The sequence below is a fragment of the Calidris pugnax genome, unplaced genomic scaffold (genome assembly GCF_001431845.1).
Source record: "Calidris pugnax isolate Ruff unplaced genomic scaffold, ASM143184v1 scaffold14, whole genome shotgun sequence".
Lineage (NCBI taxonomy): Eukaryota > Metazoa > Chordata > Aves > Charadriiformes > Scolopacidae > Calidris > Calidris pugnax.
The window spans coordinates 12,534,311-12,548,313 of record NW_015090793.1 but is presented as its reverse complement, the minus strand read 5'-3'; the positions used below and the strand labels follow the sequence as shown (position 1 = coordinate 12,548,313).

The following is a 14,003-nucleotide window of genomic DNA, read 5'->3' as shown; positions in this document are numbered from 1 at the left end:
CTTCCAGCTGACTCAACTCACCTTTGCATGTAATACCTTTATTCTTTCTTAAAAGGCACCTACTTGCTGAGCAACCCGTAATGTTCGTGGTCAGGAAATAGCGGGCTCATCAAGCCCCTGAAGCAGAGCTTTGTGTCAGCCCCGAGCTGATCCCGCTCCTCCTCTGCGTCACTGGGAGTTTATAATCCATCTCCATTTATAGCAAAATAGGAAGTCCCCCATCTTTAAATAATAAATGGTTAGAAAAATAGGCAAACAGAAATCCTAAAAATCCCACAACTCAGAGGCAGCAAAAAATCCTCCTAACTCCATGGTGGTGTCACGTTTGCAGTGAACCATCCCGGGGTGATTCAGCTCTCGCACCTCCTCCGCCCCACATCTCCGGGGAGCAATCACTGCTGCAGGAGCTCCCCATCCCCACAGCCATCTCGCTCTTCTCTGGCGCTAACGAAGCCCCGTCGCCTCTGGCAGAACCCAAAGCCACCATCTCAGCCAAACATCTCTCCTGCCCAAAAGCTTCTCATGATATCCTGTGGTGGGCAGTGACTGGGGCTGGGAGCCATCATGCTGGGGTTGAAGGCGAGTCCTCTCTCAAGGGTCCCTTTCTCCCTTCTCCAGGGAGGGCCAAGCATGGAGCCTGAGGGAGCAGAGACTGGTGGGGGTGGCACAGGGGGACATCTGGTCCAACCCCTGTTCAGAGGAGAGCTCATCTCCATGTTGTATCAGGTTTCTCAGAGCCTTCATCCACCCTGTTTCTCCTTAATCCTGTAAGACCCTTTGGTGGTGAGGTTTGACCCCTGTGTCCACTCTTGCTGATACAGGGATGGTGAAGGGATGGATTTCCCTCTGCTCCCACCTCTTTGGGAGGGACCACTTACCCCCAGCCTGGTGCGAGTCCTCCTGATCGCTCCCCTTGCGAACGAGCTGGGCATCGAAACCTCTGTGGGCAGCAGAGACTTTCTCTGCACCCCAGGAAGGTGGGCTTGGTAGTGGGTGACATGCAGCTGGTTCTTCCCGTGTGGTCTTCTGCCAGGACACAGAGCAATTCCCCATAAGCTCCCTCGCAGAACGGGCAGATGCCACAAGCCATTTATTTGCCGGCACCGAGCCTGTCTTCTCTTCAGGAGGTGGGGAATGGCCTTTGATAGAAGGCCTGAGCAATTTCCTCTAACGGTCTCCTTCAAGCGCTTTTCGGAAGCCAAATCCAGCCCTTGCTGGTCAGTGACCTCCTGACGTGACGTCTGCATCCCAGCGGGATGGATTTGGACGAGCTAATGATAAAGGCAGTGCCCCGGCAGATCGTCACGTTGGCTGCTCTGACGCCTTTAAATGGGCATCAAAGCTACTGTCCATCCTGTCAAGGAAGCAGAGGAGCGTCTTTAGCCATGGCAGAAAAAAAAGAAGGTGCTGTGCTCGGCCAGGAGGTGCAGGTTCCCCCCCTCCCCATCAGCCATTAACCCCTGTCAGTCGCAAGTTCAGGGCGACCGGCTGAAAGGCTTGTGACCGGCTGGGGAGAAGAAACCGCCGCTAAATGCCGTGAAGACAGGCCCATTTGAGGAGCATTAGTTCACCCAGACGGAAGATGGGAGTGCTCCTTTGGCAGCCTGACCTGCTTTCTACTGCCAGTGCAGGAGGAACCTGTTGAAATAAAGTCTCTCCTTCTCTGCTGTGAGCTGCATCCCTCTCCAGCCACAGGCAAAGGCAGAGAAATGCACAACTTGGTGAAACTCCAGTTTTCCAGATGATACCCCATGACCTCTAATTTATTCTGATTAAATTTTGCCACTTTGACCTCTGCATCGGGCAGCATGGGCTGTGGTGGAGCACCACGACCTCCATCCTCTCTCCTGCCTCTGGAGGGGCTCTTAGGATCCTCGGCGGAGGTTTCAGAGCTTACAAAGCTCCCGCTGTTAATGAAGGATGGGGAGAACATCCTTGTGGTTTGCTCTGACCATGTGCAAGGGTGTGATCACTCAAGGAGTCAAAAATCCTAATTTCCATGCAGCAAAGATGCTTTAAAGCTACAGGTGTAGCCAGGAGGTGGTTTACGTGCAAAACACAGCAGGAGCCTTGCAGGTCACTGCTGGACACCCCCTTTCCCATCACCCGGGTTATTCCCTGATGTGAAAAGCGAATGGGAAAGGCCCAAGCAGCGAAGCTTCGTGGCTGAGCCTCTCCAGCAGCCCTCAGCACCTGTGCTGATGTCTAGGAAGAGCTGCAGCCGTATTTCGGCTGAGAAGGAGGGCTGGTGGGGGGGTAGGGGGGGTGGATTTGAGGCTGCTGCCCACTCCCCACCCTGTGGCAGGCCTTTGGGGCTTTCCTCCGCGAGCTGAGGCGAGCTGGGTTATAGATAGCAGGCAGCTAACGCCGCTGATTAATGCCACGGCACCCACATTGCCCGCCTCGCACGTCGTTAGGAGATCAGCACTAATGAAGGGGGCTCCTCTGGGGCCCTGGGAAGAGCAGGGACGTGGCAGAGCAAATCCGGTGCTGGGGACGCGGAGAAGGGACCCTGTGACTGACGCTGGGGGATTTGGAGCACGGATTCGAGTAGCCCCAAAGCATCAGGCAGGCGCTGGATGTGGGCTGGGGGCCTCAGCATCACCCCAGGGCCGTGGCCGGGTACCAGTGAGCACCACTGCCCAGCAAGGACACTCCCAGCTGAATCTGCCCAGCCCCATGAAACCCCATCATCCTGAGATCGCTTCCTCTATGACTCACCCCAGGTGACCCCAATATTTTAATCCCCAAAACCCCCTTTTTATGTTTTCTACACATTTTTTGCCTCGCCCTGTCTCCTCCTTTCCACCTCATCCTCCCCTTGATTCCTGTAAGTGATTCTGTGTTGTGGCTGCGGAGCCTCTGCAACTTGGAAAAACATTTTATTAACCTTCCTTGACTTTAAAGAGCATAATTACATTTTAATCTCATATTCCCGCGTTATCATTCCAGACACAGAGTCATTTGAATGCAGATCATTCCCGGCTAATGTAATTTTACGATACAGTAATGAAGAGACGGAGCATGAGCGTGTAACACCCAATTTAGAGCTGACATTTGGGCTTCTTTTAAAGAAAAGTTTTCCCAGCCGAGGGCTTTTGCGTCCTCCTCAGCCCAACAACGCAACTGGGTTTCAGCTCCCGCTGTGAAGGGATGGGTTTGAATGGGGAAACGTGGCCAGTACTAATAATATTGGTCATTAAAGCTGCCCACGGCTGCCCCACGTGGGTGATTCAGCGTTTCTGGTGGTGGGCACTGGGCAAATTTGGGAACTCGACGATCCCTTGGTCCCAGGAAGACCTAAATCAGAGGCTGCAGTTACCTCCACCCTTCTCGGAGGGGGAATCACCCTCATTTTACCCATCAAAAAGCCTGAGAAGCCCCCAAAACCCAAGACAGCATCCCTCCAAAATCACAGGACAGGAGACAGGTGCAGGGTGGAACCCCCAGTGTGGCAAACATAGCCCCAAAAATAGATGCTTCCCCTTACCCCTGGGTACCTCAGTTTCCTCTGGGCTGTGCAACAATGCTCTCAGGTCCATCCCCCTCCTTGCTGGTGCCTCCGAAGCCCAGTAACATCCACTTTGCTTTTAAAAGCGTTTTGATCTTGCCAGGGGTGGATTTCAGCAGGACCATGGCTCCCCCAAGGGATGCTGCAGCAGAGCAACAGCCCCTTCCCCACCCAGGGTATCACCACCCACCTGGTTCCAACCTCAGCTGAGCCAGTTTGGGTCACTGATTTGGCAGAAAAGGGCTAACGAGGGTGAGAAAATGAGGGAGGTTAACGAGGGTGGGGAAAAGCCACTCTCCAGCCACCCCAAGGAAACCCCAGGCTGATTTTTATGGGTCCCTGCCTCAATTCCCCATCTTTGATGAAGAAGAGTTCAGGATGGGCTGAAGAGTAGGAAATCACCCCAGAGGCTCGACAACAGCTGGTGGCACCACCCCAACCACCCCCACATTGCCTACTCCCAATTCCTCCCAGCACCTCCAAATGAGCCCCTCCTAATTGCTGTGTGCCAGCCCCAGTGTTTTTGGAGGGGAGGGGTGGCAGGTGCTCATTAGGCACCTGATTTCCCTCTACATATTAATTTCACATTGCCAGGGTCACCCTCAGCCTTGCTGGAAAGGGGATCTGGGACCAGCAGGAATATTCATGGTGGGGAGGGATTTTTGCTGCTGTTTGCCCCATACAAATATTTCCAACAGCCCATCAGTGATATGAGCGCGCTGGGTCTCAGAGCAGGTGGGACCCACTGGGTGCCAACAGGAAGGTCAATGTCAGCCCTGAGGATGCATCTTTTCCTTTTCCGCTCTCCCTCTGCCACTGGTTTCTCTGCTGCCTTGTTTCTTGGAGAAAAAGAGGTGGAGCAGGTGAGTGGTGGGTGGCAATGATGGGCCCCTTTGTGGGCAGGTTGTGGCAGGGTCCTGCTCTACACCCTGGTGCTCTGTGGTCCAGTGCTGCAGGTGAGCCCAGTGTCTTTTTGCCCCCCAAATCTTCCCCCCCCCCCCAGTCCTGACCCCATCACTCTCCTCCAGCATCCCTCTCAGACCAGCATCATTCCAACCAGTACCCCTCCCAAGCTGGTATCTCTCCCCGAACCAGCATCTTCTGAATGAGCTTCCCCCCTCAAACCATCACCACTCACAGATTAGCATCCCTCTGAAACCAGCATCCCTCCCAAAACCCATATTCCTCCCAAACCAGCAGCCTCCACTGCAGGGTCCCTCCCAGACCAGCACCCTTCCAAACCAACAACCTTCTCTGAACCAGTGTCTTCTGAATGAGCATCCCTCCCCAAACCAGCATCCCACCTGGACCAGCATCTTTCAAACCAGCTACCTCCCCAGACCAGCAATCCCTCCCAAACCTGCACCCCTCCCCAAACAGCATCCTCCCAAACAGCCCTCTCTGAAACAGCAGCTTCTGAATGAGCATCTCTGCCTAAACTCACATCCCTCCCCAGCCAGCATCCTCCCGTGCCAGCACCTTCTGACTGAGCACCCTTCCCCAAATTCTGCACACACCCCAGTCCCCAGGAGCTGGCCATCCCTGGGGTGGCCTGTGCCCCCAGAGCAGCCACAGCTGGGTGAGGGGGGGGATTCACCAGCCCTGAGCGCTGCCGCTTGTGCTCCTGCACTGAATCACCTCAATTACAGAGTCACTTGGATGCGATTTAGGGGGAGAAAAAAAAAGAAGACAGGAAAAAAAAAACAAAAAACAAAAAACAAAACCAACAAAAAAACCCAACCCAGCCCTCTTCTTCTTCTTCCTCCTCCTCCTCCCCCCCTGGGAAGGGGTGACAGCAGCATAAATAGCGGCTGGCGCAGCACGGGGCCAGATGCAAAGCGAGCGGCAGAGCGGGCAGCTTCCCCGGACACGTGTGGCACCGCTGCGGGCACCCTCCGCCATGGCAGAGCCTTCGCTGCCCCTCTCCTTCCTCTGCCTCCTCGCCTTGTCCTCCGCCTGCTACATCCAGAACTGCCCCCGGGGCGGCAAGCGGGCCCTGGCCGACACAGCCCTCCGACAGGTACGGGTGGGATGGGGACCTGGGGGGGTGGGATGGAGCTTTGTGGGGTGGGATGTAGCAGCTCCGTGGGGTGCAGAGGCTCCCCGTCACCTGTGGGCACCCTGGGCTGTGCCACGGTCCCCCAAACAGCACAGAGCACCCCATTTGGGGGGAAGGCTGGGGAACATGCCCAAGGGCAGGTGGTGGGGTGGTGGAGGAGGAATGTGTGACCTCCCCCCCACCAAATGCTGTTGTCACCTCAAGGACAGGACGGGGCTCAGCCATAGCTGAGCATCTGCACAGGGGGACAGGGTCCCCCCATGGAGCAGGGATGGGGAGGATGCAGGGGGCAGCAGGAAGCCCCCAAAGTGGGGCCAGTGCCACAGCAGGAAGCCACACTGCTGGCGGCAGGGACAAGACAGGTCACCCCAAGGGCTGGCAAAGCATGGTAGGGGGTGACTTTTCGAATAAAAGGGGGTGCAAGCAGGGTGTACCCCCCCTTTTGTTTTTGGGGTACGGGGGACTCAAGCCTCTCCTTCCCCCAGTGCATGCCCTGCGGCCCCGGGAACAGAGGCAACTGCTTTGGCCCCGGCATCTGCTGCGGCTCCGAGCTGGGCTGTTACCTGGGCACGGCTGAGACGCGGCGCTGCGCCGAGGAAGACTACCTGCCTTCACCCTGCCAGGCCGGCGGGCAGCCCTGCGGCTCCAGCGGCCGCTGCGCCGCCCCCGGCATCTGCTGCACCGCCGGTAACATGGGGGTGTCGGGGGGCAGCAGGATGGGGGGCCAGAGGAGGGGAGTTTGGGGTGGCTTGGGACCACGGGGGGGATGGCAATGGCATTGGCATGGTCAGTCCTCCAGTTAGACCTCGCCTTCCAAAGGGAAAACTGAGGCACAGAGCAGCAACAGTGCTGGGATAATTTTGGGGTAGCGGGATTCAGATTAGACAGAAGGAAGAAATATTTTACAACCAGGGTGGGGAGACGCTGGCACAGGTTGCCAGAGAGGTGGTAGATGCCCCATCCCTGGAAACATTCAAGGTCAGGTTTGATGAGGCTTTGAGCAACCCGATCTAGTTGAAGATGTCCCTGCTCATTTGCAGTGACCTTTAAAGGTCCCTTCCAACCCAACCCATTCTATGATAAGGATTGGGTTCAGAGCTCCTTCTCCAGCCACCACCACGAGATATTTCCCAGCCAGGCACACACAGCCCCCGTGATGTGCCAGAAAAAATCCCAGCCAGCCCCGCTCCCCGGTAAACGGGAGGGACGTGGCTGGAGCACAAGCTGTGTGGGCAGCCCTGGCTGTCACCAACCCCTTTCCCACCTGAAAGTAAAACTCTCCTGGTCCTAAATAACCCACCCTAAATAACCCATCCCATCACGACGTTTTGCTCTCTGTTGAAGAAACCTGTGCGATGGACGCCGGCTGCCTGGAGGAGGGCAGCGATGGGGCTCAGGAGGCGGCAGAGAAGAACCTGACGGTGCTGGACGGCTCGGCTGGAGACCTGCTCCTCAAGCTGATGCACTTGGCAAACCGGCAGCAGCAGGGCAAGCATCCCCTCCTCTGAGCCGGGGCACGGGGCGGCCCCTGCACCGACACTGATCCCCCCACCCCAACCTTGTAAATACAAGACCCAATAAAAGTCCTCGTGCACTGTGGTGGCTTCGTCCGGGGTGCTGGGGACGGGTTACAGGGGACTCCAGGAGACCCGTCTGGGGCTCAGGGATGGTGGGGTGAGAGTTTGGGTGTCGTTGGATCTTCATCCCCCATTTTTTGCCCCCAAATCCCCATCCAGCCCCATGTTGTCCAGCTCCCATCCGCAGTGGTTTTGCTGGTCTGGGTGCAGGATCTGGCCCCGTCCTTGCAGCTCTAAGGGAAAGAAGCCCAGGACAAGCTGCCCTTCGGCATCTGGCCGTTGGGTCCCACCCCAGGAACCCCAGCAGCACCCGGGGATGCCAAACCTCCCAGCACCCCCAGCCCCTGGAGTTTGGGGCATCACACCCCAGGAGGGGCCACCATCGTGTTACCTCTTGGCCAAGACCCCTCTTCAAGGCAGATTCGGAGCCCTGTTGCCTTCAGGAGCAGGCACAGCAGGTAGCTTCAAGACACATCTACTAAGAATGGTAAAAAGTAAGGAAAACCACCCCAAAAAAAAAAAAAAACCCAAGGGCAGAAAGGTTTGAATTCCCAGCTTCATACAACCTCCCGGCTGGTCTCATCTTCCCCCACCATTGCTCGTCAAATTGGTCCCCACCAGACACCAAGGGGCAGCATCAGCCTCTGGCTTATTCCACACCACCCCCCTTCAAATTTGGGGTACCATTACCCCAGCCCTCTCACCCTCTCCCAGGTCTCTTACCCTGGCGGGGTCCCTGCTCCGGGCTCTCTCAGGGCTGGGATCTGGCCACAGGGCAGGGGACAGCTCATCCTTTATAATGTCCCCGGGGGAGGTGACACGTCCGGGGAGGTGGAGCTCCTCCACGCCAGCAGGTCCCATCCTGCCCACGTCAGGTCCATGCAGCTCGAAGGGGTGCAGGATTAACCCAGCCCCCAGTTCATGCCATGACCATCTTATCCCAGCCCTGAGGAGGTGAGAGACCCAAAATCCATTGGGAAAGCACAGAGGGGTGACCCCTAATTGTGAAATAAAGAAATGGGGCTGTTGGAGCCCACCTGGCACTCAGCCTGTCCCGGGGTGCAGGATGTGAACCCCACTATCTCCTGCAGCAACGGGGATGCATTGCTGAGCTGGGATGCTGCTCCAGGCTGACGGGTGCCTCGGCATCAGGGCGTCGAGGTCCCCAGAAACCCCAGGACCTGATAATTGGGTGGGTTTTTTCCCCACACTTGTCCACCCAAGACACATCCTAACCCTGCCCACGGGGGTCCAGGCACCCCCAGATGGGCTGCAGGGGCTCTGGGGTGGCGATTCCCCCCCCTCCCTGGTGCTGCAGTGGGACAGCAGCTGGGGTGGAGCTGTGGGGACAGCACCCAGCAGGTGCTGAGCCCCATTTCCAACACATTAACATGGACCCCGGCGCCCGGCTTGTCCCCAGGGACCGGGACTCATCGGCTGCCTGACCCCGGGCGAGTGACGAGGACCTGTCTGCCCTTGCCACCGGCCACCACGGCCACACTAAGTGGCAGATTTCGAAGCAAGCCAGAGGGGACAAGAAGAGGTCATGGCTCCCAGGCTTTGGGCTGCGTAATTCCCAATTAAGCAGGCGTGGGGAGGGACCAAGTTAATGGCCTTGATAGATGTAAGATTTGTCCGCAGCAGAGGAATTTATTCAAGGCGGGAAGCTCTTAATTGAAGTAACGAAGGTGAGGGGCTGGGGTGAGCAGGACCTTGTGTGATTGCATCAGACTTCAGCCGCTGTTTCTCCTGGGGGTCCTTCCTCTGCTGACAACGTGGTCCAGAGCATCACATCCACGCCCCGTGTGCAGCTCCAGGGCAGAAACAACAGGGAAATTTGGGGTTCTGGGCCTTTGCTGATGAGGTTTGATGTTTGCAGGCTGCCTTGGTGCTGTTAGATGAAAGCAGGCAGGGATGGGCTCAGTGTCACCACCATCCCCAGAGCAGGATAAGCCCAGTGTTGAGCATCCCCCAAGAGCCAGGCAGAGATGGGTGAAAAGGACCAACACCACATTTCCCACCCCAGATTCCACACACAATCCCAGAGGAGGATACAGGTTTGGTTTCTCCTCACCAGAAGGGATTTGAAGCCAAGGGAGACACAATGTCCCTCTCACTCCACTTCTGGGTGGATGTATCCCACCAGACTATGGAGATGCCTTCTTTCAGCCCTACCCAACCCATGCCAAAGGGGTCCCGAACAGGACACGGAGTGACAAGCAACATCTCAGCAGCTCTAAGGGGTTGGCAAGGAAGGGACTCAAGCCCCAAACAGCATCCGCAGCCTCCACACGTTTCACCCGCCACGGTTGGAGTCATCACCAAGGAGAAAACCAACACCTTGGCCTTGACCTCACGTCCTCGACCTCTGACTATTAGCAGAGCCCTCCGGTGTGGGAAGCAATGCCTTGTGGTTTTTAAGGGAAATAGGTGACGCCGGTGGCAGCATCTGTAAGTAGGAGTCGGCACTATATATACCCCAGCGCTCGGTGGGACCAGGAGCCAAAACCCTTCCCAACCCTGCAGCCATGCCCTGCAAGGCGCTTGCCATCTGCCTCCTGGGGCTCCTGGCCCTCTCCTCCGCTTGCTACATCCAGAACTGCCCCATCGGGGGCAAACGCGCCATCCTGGACATGGAGATCAGGAAGGTAAGTCCCGGCGAGCTGGAGACCTCCTAACCTCCCCCTTGCCTTCTCCCTACCTTCCCCAAGCCTTCCCGGGGGTCCTGTGGGGAAGATGTGGGCAGGAGGGAGGGAAGGAGGGGGGATACGGCTCAGCCCGACCCCAGATGCTTTCACCTCTCCCCACCTCTCTTCCCCCTTTCCCCGAGCAGTGCATGCCCTGCGGCCCCAGGAACAAGGGCCGCTGCTTCGGTCCCAACATCTGCTGCGGAGAGGAGCTGGGCTGTTACATGGGCACCTCGGAAACCCTGCGGTGCCAGGAGGAAAACTTCCTGCCGACGCCCTGCGAGTCGGGGCACAAACCCTGCGGCGGCAGCGGAGGCAGCTGTGCCACCCCCGGCATCTGCTGCAGCAGCGGTGAGGTCCACCTCCCTCCTGGGACCCCCATCACGGGGGTGGGGGGTCACACACCAGAGGTTACGATATCAAAGCAGGAGAGGGGATGTTACCCATAGAATCATCTTTGTCCCATCCGTCCATCCATCTCCCGACAGCCAGGGCCACCCCACTCAGGCTTGATCCTGACCCCAGGGAAGGTGGTAACAGACCACGAGGTTTGGGGGAAGGGGGGAAAGCAGACAGCAACCACCTTCCGGGGGCTGAGCAAGCAGCAGGAGTCCTGGAGCGCGTGGCAGCCCGTGCCCCCTCCTGCTTTCATTATGGTTTTCCAAAAATCCCCACCTGCCCCCCAAGTTAGACGCTGACAGAGATCCTGCTACAAATCTTGGAGAGCTACAGGACAGAAATCCTTGCTCGATGCTATTAAAAACCAGTGCCAGGGGGTCTCTGAGGACTGGGTTGTGCTGTCTCATTTCACCTTGTGCTCCCCCCTTTCTCTCCCCACACAGAGGGCTGCGTGCTCGATTCATCCTGCGACCAAGAGATGCTGATTGCATAGACCACCCCGGGGAGAAGAGCCCACAGGACCCCTTATCTATCGAGCCGTTACCAGCTTCAGGCTGAGAACAGACGAGCCAAGGTCTGTCACTCAGATTTCTGTGATGATCTTAATTAGAAATAAAACTTGTACAGAAAAAAAAAAAAAGCCTGTGTTTTTCGTTTGCTCGCCTGGTTTAGGCACAGACTCGGGAGGGCTGGCTGGAGAGAAAAAGCCATTTTTAGGAAAGTGTTAGATAAAAAGCAAGGATTTAAGATCAATTCCTGCAGATGGTGTTTTATCTGAGGGAGGGAGGGAGGGCAGAGGGAACTGCGCTCCGTCTGCCTGGGCTCTGGCAGCACTGCAGCAAACTCCAGCCTGGTGTCAGGTAGCCCAAAACCAGCAGTTTTGGAGCAAAACTGAGAGTACAGCTCAGTCTGCAAGACCACAATAAGGCAGAACCACCAAAGAGGACCCAGAGTAATTACAGGATTATCTACAACTTAAGCCCCAGGTTATGAGTAAAATAAGGCTGAAGAGGGGGAAGAGAAAAGGAACATAGAAGCCAGTATCATTTAGCCATCCTCTAAGCACACTTTTCTCATTTAGCCACACCAACAGATGTGCAGAGGAGGGTTTAAAGGACAAGCAGGTCCTTCTACCACAGCAGAAACCAGAGAAACAATCAATTCTTTCCCTCAACAGCAAAGAGTGAGGGGTTGGCATTTCCTACAAAAGCCATTCCAACCTCATTTTCTTTCAGAAGCATCTAGGGGGGTCAACATGACAGTGCTGGGGATACATGGGGGGGCTCAGAGCCAGGATCTGCCTCAGGACCCTTCCTGCTCTTCCCCCCTACATGCTTAGCATGAATGTGGGAGGGATCCAAACATGTGGGAGGTGGAATTGCAGAGAGCCAGTGTGACAGGAATATGAACACCAGCAGCTTCTCAGGCAGCTCCTCTGCCACCTCGCAGGGCTAACACAGACCGCTGCTGCCTCTGCTGCTTGTTACAAGCCCAAGTTTCTCCCTCACCCTCCCTCCTGCAGGCGTTAACCCTCCAGAAGAACCACAGCCAGACCCCAGGCTTTCTTCAACAATTCCATGATCAATTTATACATTAAAAGGAAGAAATGGAGGCTCGTAAATGGAGCCTCTGTACAGAAGCCAGGCCAGCACCCCCTGTCCCAGGCTGGAGCCACTAAGACAACACTGTCCGTTTGACGATGCGCCCCTCCTTGTCGATGGCGAAGTTGTAGTTGCGAGGGTTGTCCAGGCACTCCTCAATCCGCGCGTCCAGGTTCTCGGGGGTGATGAACGTTTTGGCTTCCTCCTGAACCAAGGACAAGTAGTGGCTCTTAAGGCACGATAGCAGATGGGACACTACAGGCAGCCCACGAGCTGCTGGTGCCTGCAGAGCTCGTGGGTCTCTGAGAGACTCCAAGATGCCACCAGCATCGCCAGGATCTCGACAGGAGCCAAGTTCAGAGTGAGGAAACCTTTTTTCTCCCACTTTGAATGATTCCACCCTGTTTTCAGAGCTCTCACTCAATCTTTATCCCATCCACACACTGTCAACACTCCTGGAAAGTGCCAACACTTGTGTTCCCAGCTACTGACATAAAAATCTCTGGAAAACAAGCCCACGGGTTCCACATGGCTCCCACGGGCTGCTGTCAAACCCCTCACAGGAACTGCTGGCAGTGTTCTCCGCAGCAGGCACCAGATGCTCTTACCTGCAGCTGGAGAACCTCTTTCTCCTTCTCCTTCAGGAAAGCCTCCACTATCCGGGCCCTGTTCTCTGCAGCCTGTAACTTGTGCCTCTTCCGTTCTTCCTCTTCTTTCCTAATTCTTTCCTCTCTGCCACACGGAAGAGAAAAGAAAACAAGGCTCTGGTGAATGCTCACAGCCTGCAGGGTGACACTGCACTGAGACACTCTAATCCCTCAGGATGCAAAGATGCCAAGTTTGACTCTGCCAGAACCAAGGGGAAGGAGCAGAGCAGCCACACTGGGGAAGAGAGCTCATGCTGTCCCCAGTGTGGGGAGGGAGGAGAATTTCCCTCCTCCTGTGAGAAAAAAATTAATGCAAAACCTTAATACCAAGGGTTTTAAACAGACCGGCGCTGACAGGCACGACGCTGACCTGAGACCCAGCAGAGTCTGGCTCCCGAAGCTCCAAATCGGAGCAACGTGATTCTTCCAACAGGACCTGTATGGGGAAGCTCAAGTGCTTTGTGAGGGGCCAAGGGTCAGCCAGTGGGGACAGAACTTTAACTCTCTCCTGCTTTCGAGATTCAGCAGATGCTGACTTTCTTGGAAGCATCAACACACCTCCTGTGCCTGACCAGAGGACGGCTCCCTGGGAGTGGTGCAGGAGGGAACATGGAGAAACTTATCCTCCCAATGACACCCACCTCTGCAGAAGAGCAGGAGGCTGCTCAGTACCTTACCCCTCAGCAGTGAGGGGCACGGGAAATGTGATCGCTGCGTAGGCAGATTTATTTAAAAAAGGTGAACATTTACGTCAAGCGCCTTTGTAAAAAAATTAAGCCTGACCCTAACCAACCCGGGTGTCAAATTTAGTTCTTTACGAGCAAAAAAAAAAACCCATGAGGGGAAGTGGAACCCCCTGGCTTCACACACACACGGGCTGACCTGCGAGCGCGCTGCCGGGCGTTCTCCGCATCGTTCCAGGCCATCAGGCGCCGGTGCTCCTCCACCAGCTCCGCCGAGTCCTCCTGGGACAGCAGGGCCTCCCGCTTCTTCTGCAGCACCTCGGCTCTGAACTCGGCCCTGCCGGGAGGACAGGCTGCTGAGCTGCTGCCCACGGAGGTGGTCCCAAGCCTGCCCCATAGCAGGGCCAGCCCCACCACCCCAGCCTTCCCCTGCCCCTCAGCCACCCCAGCTCCACCACCCTGGCTCTTCCCTACCCCACAGTAACCTAGAGTCAAGCTGCCCCTGCTCCAAAGCGGCCCCACACTCCCCCAGCCTTCCCCTGCCCCACAGCCAGCCCTCTCCCTCACAGCAGCACCACAGCCCCACAACCTACCTCTGCACCATAGCAGCCTCGAACAGCCACAAACCCAACCCTCCCTTGCCCCACAGCAGCCCCATAGCCCTATACCCAGCTCCTTGCCCCATACCCAGGCCCCTGCCCCACAGCAGTCCCACACACAGCCTCCTGCCCCACAGCAGCCCCATACCCAGAGCCACAGCTAGCCCCCCAACCCTCTCCTGCCCCACAGCAGTCCCACACACAGCCTCCTGCCTAAAGGCAGCGCCATACCCAGAGCCA

General features: G+C 56.6%; 3 protein-coding genes across 3 annotated transcripts; 2 read left to right on the top strand and 1 right to left on the bottom strand.

Moving 5' to 3' along the window:
• The first annotated feature begins 5,329 nt into the window (after positions 1-5,329).
• LOC106902922 (vasotocin-neurophysin VT) lies at positions 5,330-7,169 on the top strand. Its single transcript, XM_014966758.1, has 3 exons — positions 5,330-5,531; positions 6,056-6,257; positions 6,915-7,169. Exons 1-3 carry the CDS (start codon positions 5,343-5,345, stop codon positions 7,076-7,078), a joined length of 555 nt encoding a protein of 184 aa, XP_014822244.1. The 5' UTR covers positions 5,330-5,342; the 3' UTR covers positions 7,079-7,169.
• Positions 7,170-8,968: 1,799 nt separating this feature from the next.
• LOC106902860 (neurophysin 1-like) lies at positions 8,969-10,865 on the top strand. Its single transcript, XM_014966684.1, has 3 exons — positions 8,969-9,795; positions 9,981-10,185; positions 10,677-10,865. Exons 1-3 carry the CDS (start codon positions 9,676-9,678, stop codon positions 10,724-10,726), a joined length of 375 nt encoding a protein of 124 aa, XP_014822170.1. The 5' UTR covers positions 8,969-9,675; the 3' UTR covers positions 10,727-10,865.
• Positions 10,866-11,794: 929 nt separating this feature from the next.
• MRPS26 (mitochondrial ribosomal protein S26) lies at positions 11,795-13,529 on the bottom strand. The gene is made up of 3 exons (XM_014966685.1): positions 13,364-13,529; positions 12,443-12,566; positions 11,795-12,039 (listed from the first exon to the last, which is right to left on the bottom strand). The coding sequence occupies exons 1-3, from the start codon at positions 13,405-13,407 to the stop codon at positions 11,908-11,910; spliced, it is 300 nt and encodes a 99-aa protein (XP_014822171.1). The 5' UTR covers positions 13,408-13,529; the 3' UTR covers positions 11,795-11,907.
• Positions 13,530-14,003: the final 474 nt, after the last annotated feature.

Bases quoted from the DNA above. Each gene is read 5' to 3' on its own strand.
- LOC106902922 (XM_014966758.1), top strand. From the start codon at position 5,343: ATGCAAAGCGAGCGGCAGAGCGGGCAGCTTCCCCGGACACGTGTGGCA. The intron at 5,532-6,055 runs GTACGGGTGGGA...TCCTTCCCCCAG, and splicing joins CCGACACAGCCCTCCGACAG to TGCATGCCCTGCGGCCCCGG. The intron at 6,258-6,914 runs GTAACATGGGGG...TCTCTGTTGAAG, and splicing joins CGGCATCTGCTGCACCGCCG to AAACCTGTGCGATGGACGCC.
- LOC106902860 (XM_014966684.1), top strand. From the start codon at position 9,676: ATGCCCTGCAAGGCGCTTGCCATCTGCCTCCTGGGGCTCCTGGCCCTC. The intron at 9,796-9,980 runs GTAAGTCCCGGC...TTCCCCGAGCAG, and splicing joins TGGACATGGAGATCAGGAAG to TGCATGCCCTGCGGCCCCAG. The intron at 10,186-10,676 runs GTGAGGTCCACC...CTCCCCACACAG, and splicing joins CGGCATCTGCTGCAGCAGCG to AGGGCTGCGTGCTCGATTCA.
- MRPS26 (XM_014966685.1), bottom strand. From the start codon at position 13,407: ATGGCCTGGAACGATGCGGAGAACGCCCGGCAGCGCGCTCGCAG. The intron at 12,567-13,363 runs GTCAGCCCGTGT...TCCGTGTGGCAG, and splicing joins GCCCGGCAGCGCGCTCGCAG to AGAGGAAAGAATTAGGAAAG. The intron at 12,040-12,442 runs GTAAGAGCATCT...TCCTTGGTTCAG, and splicing joins AAGAGGTTCTCCAGCTGCAG to GAGGAAGCCAAAACGTTCAT.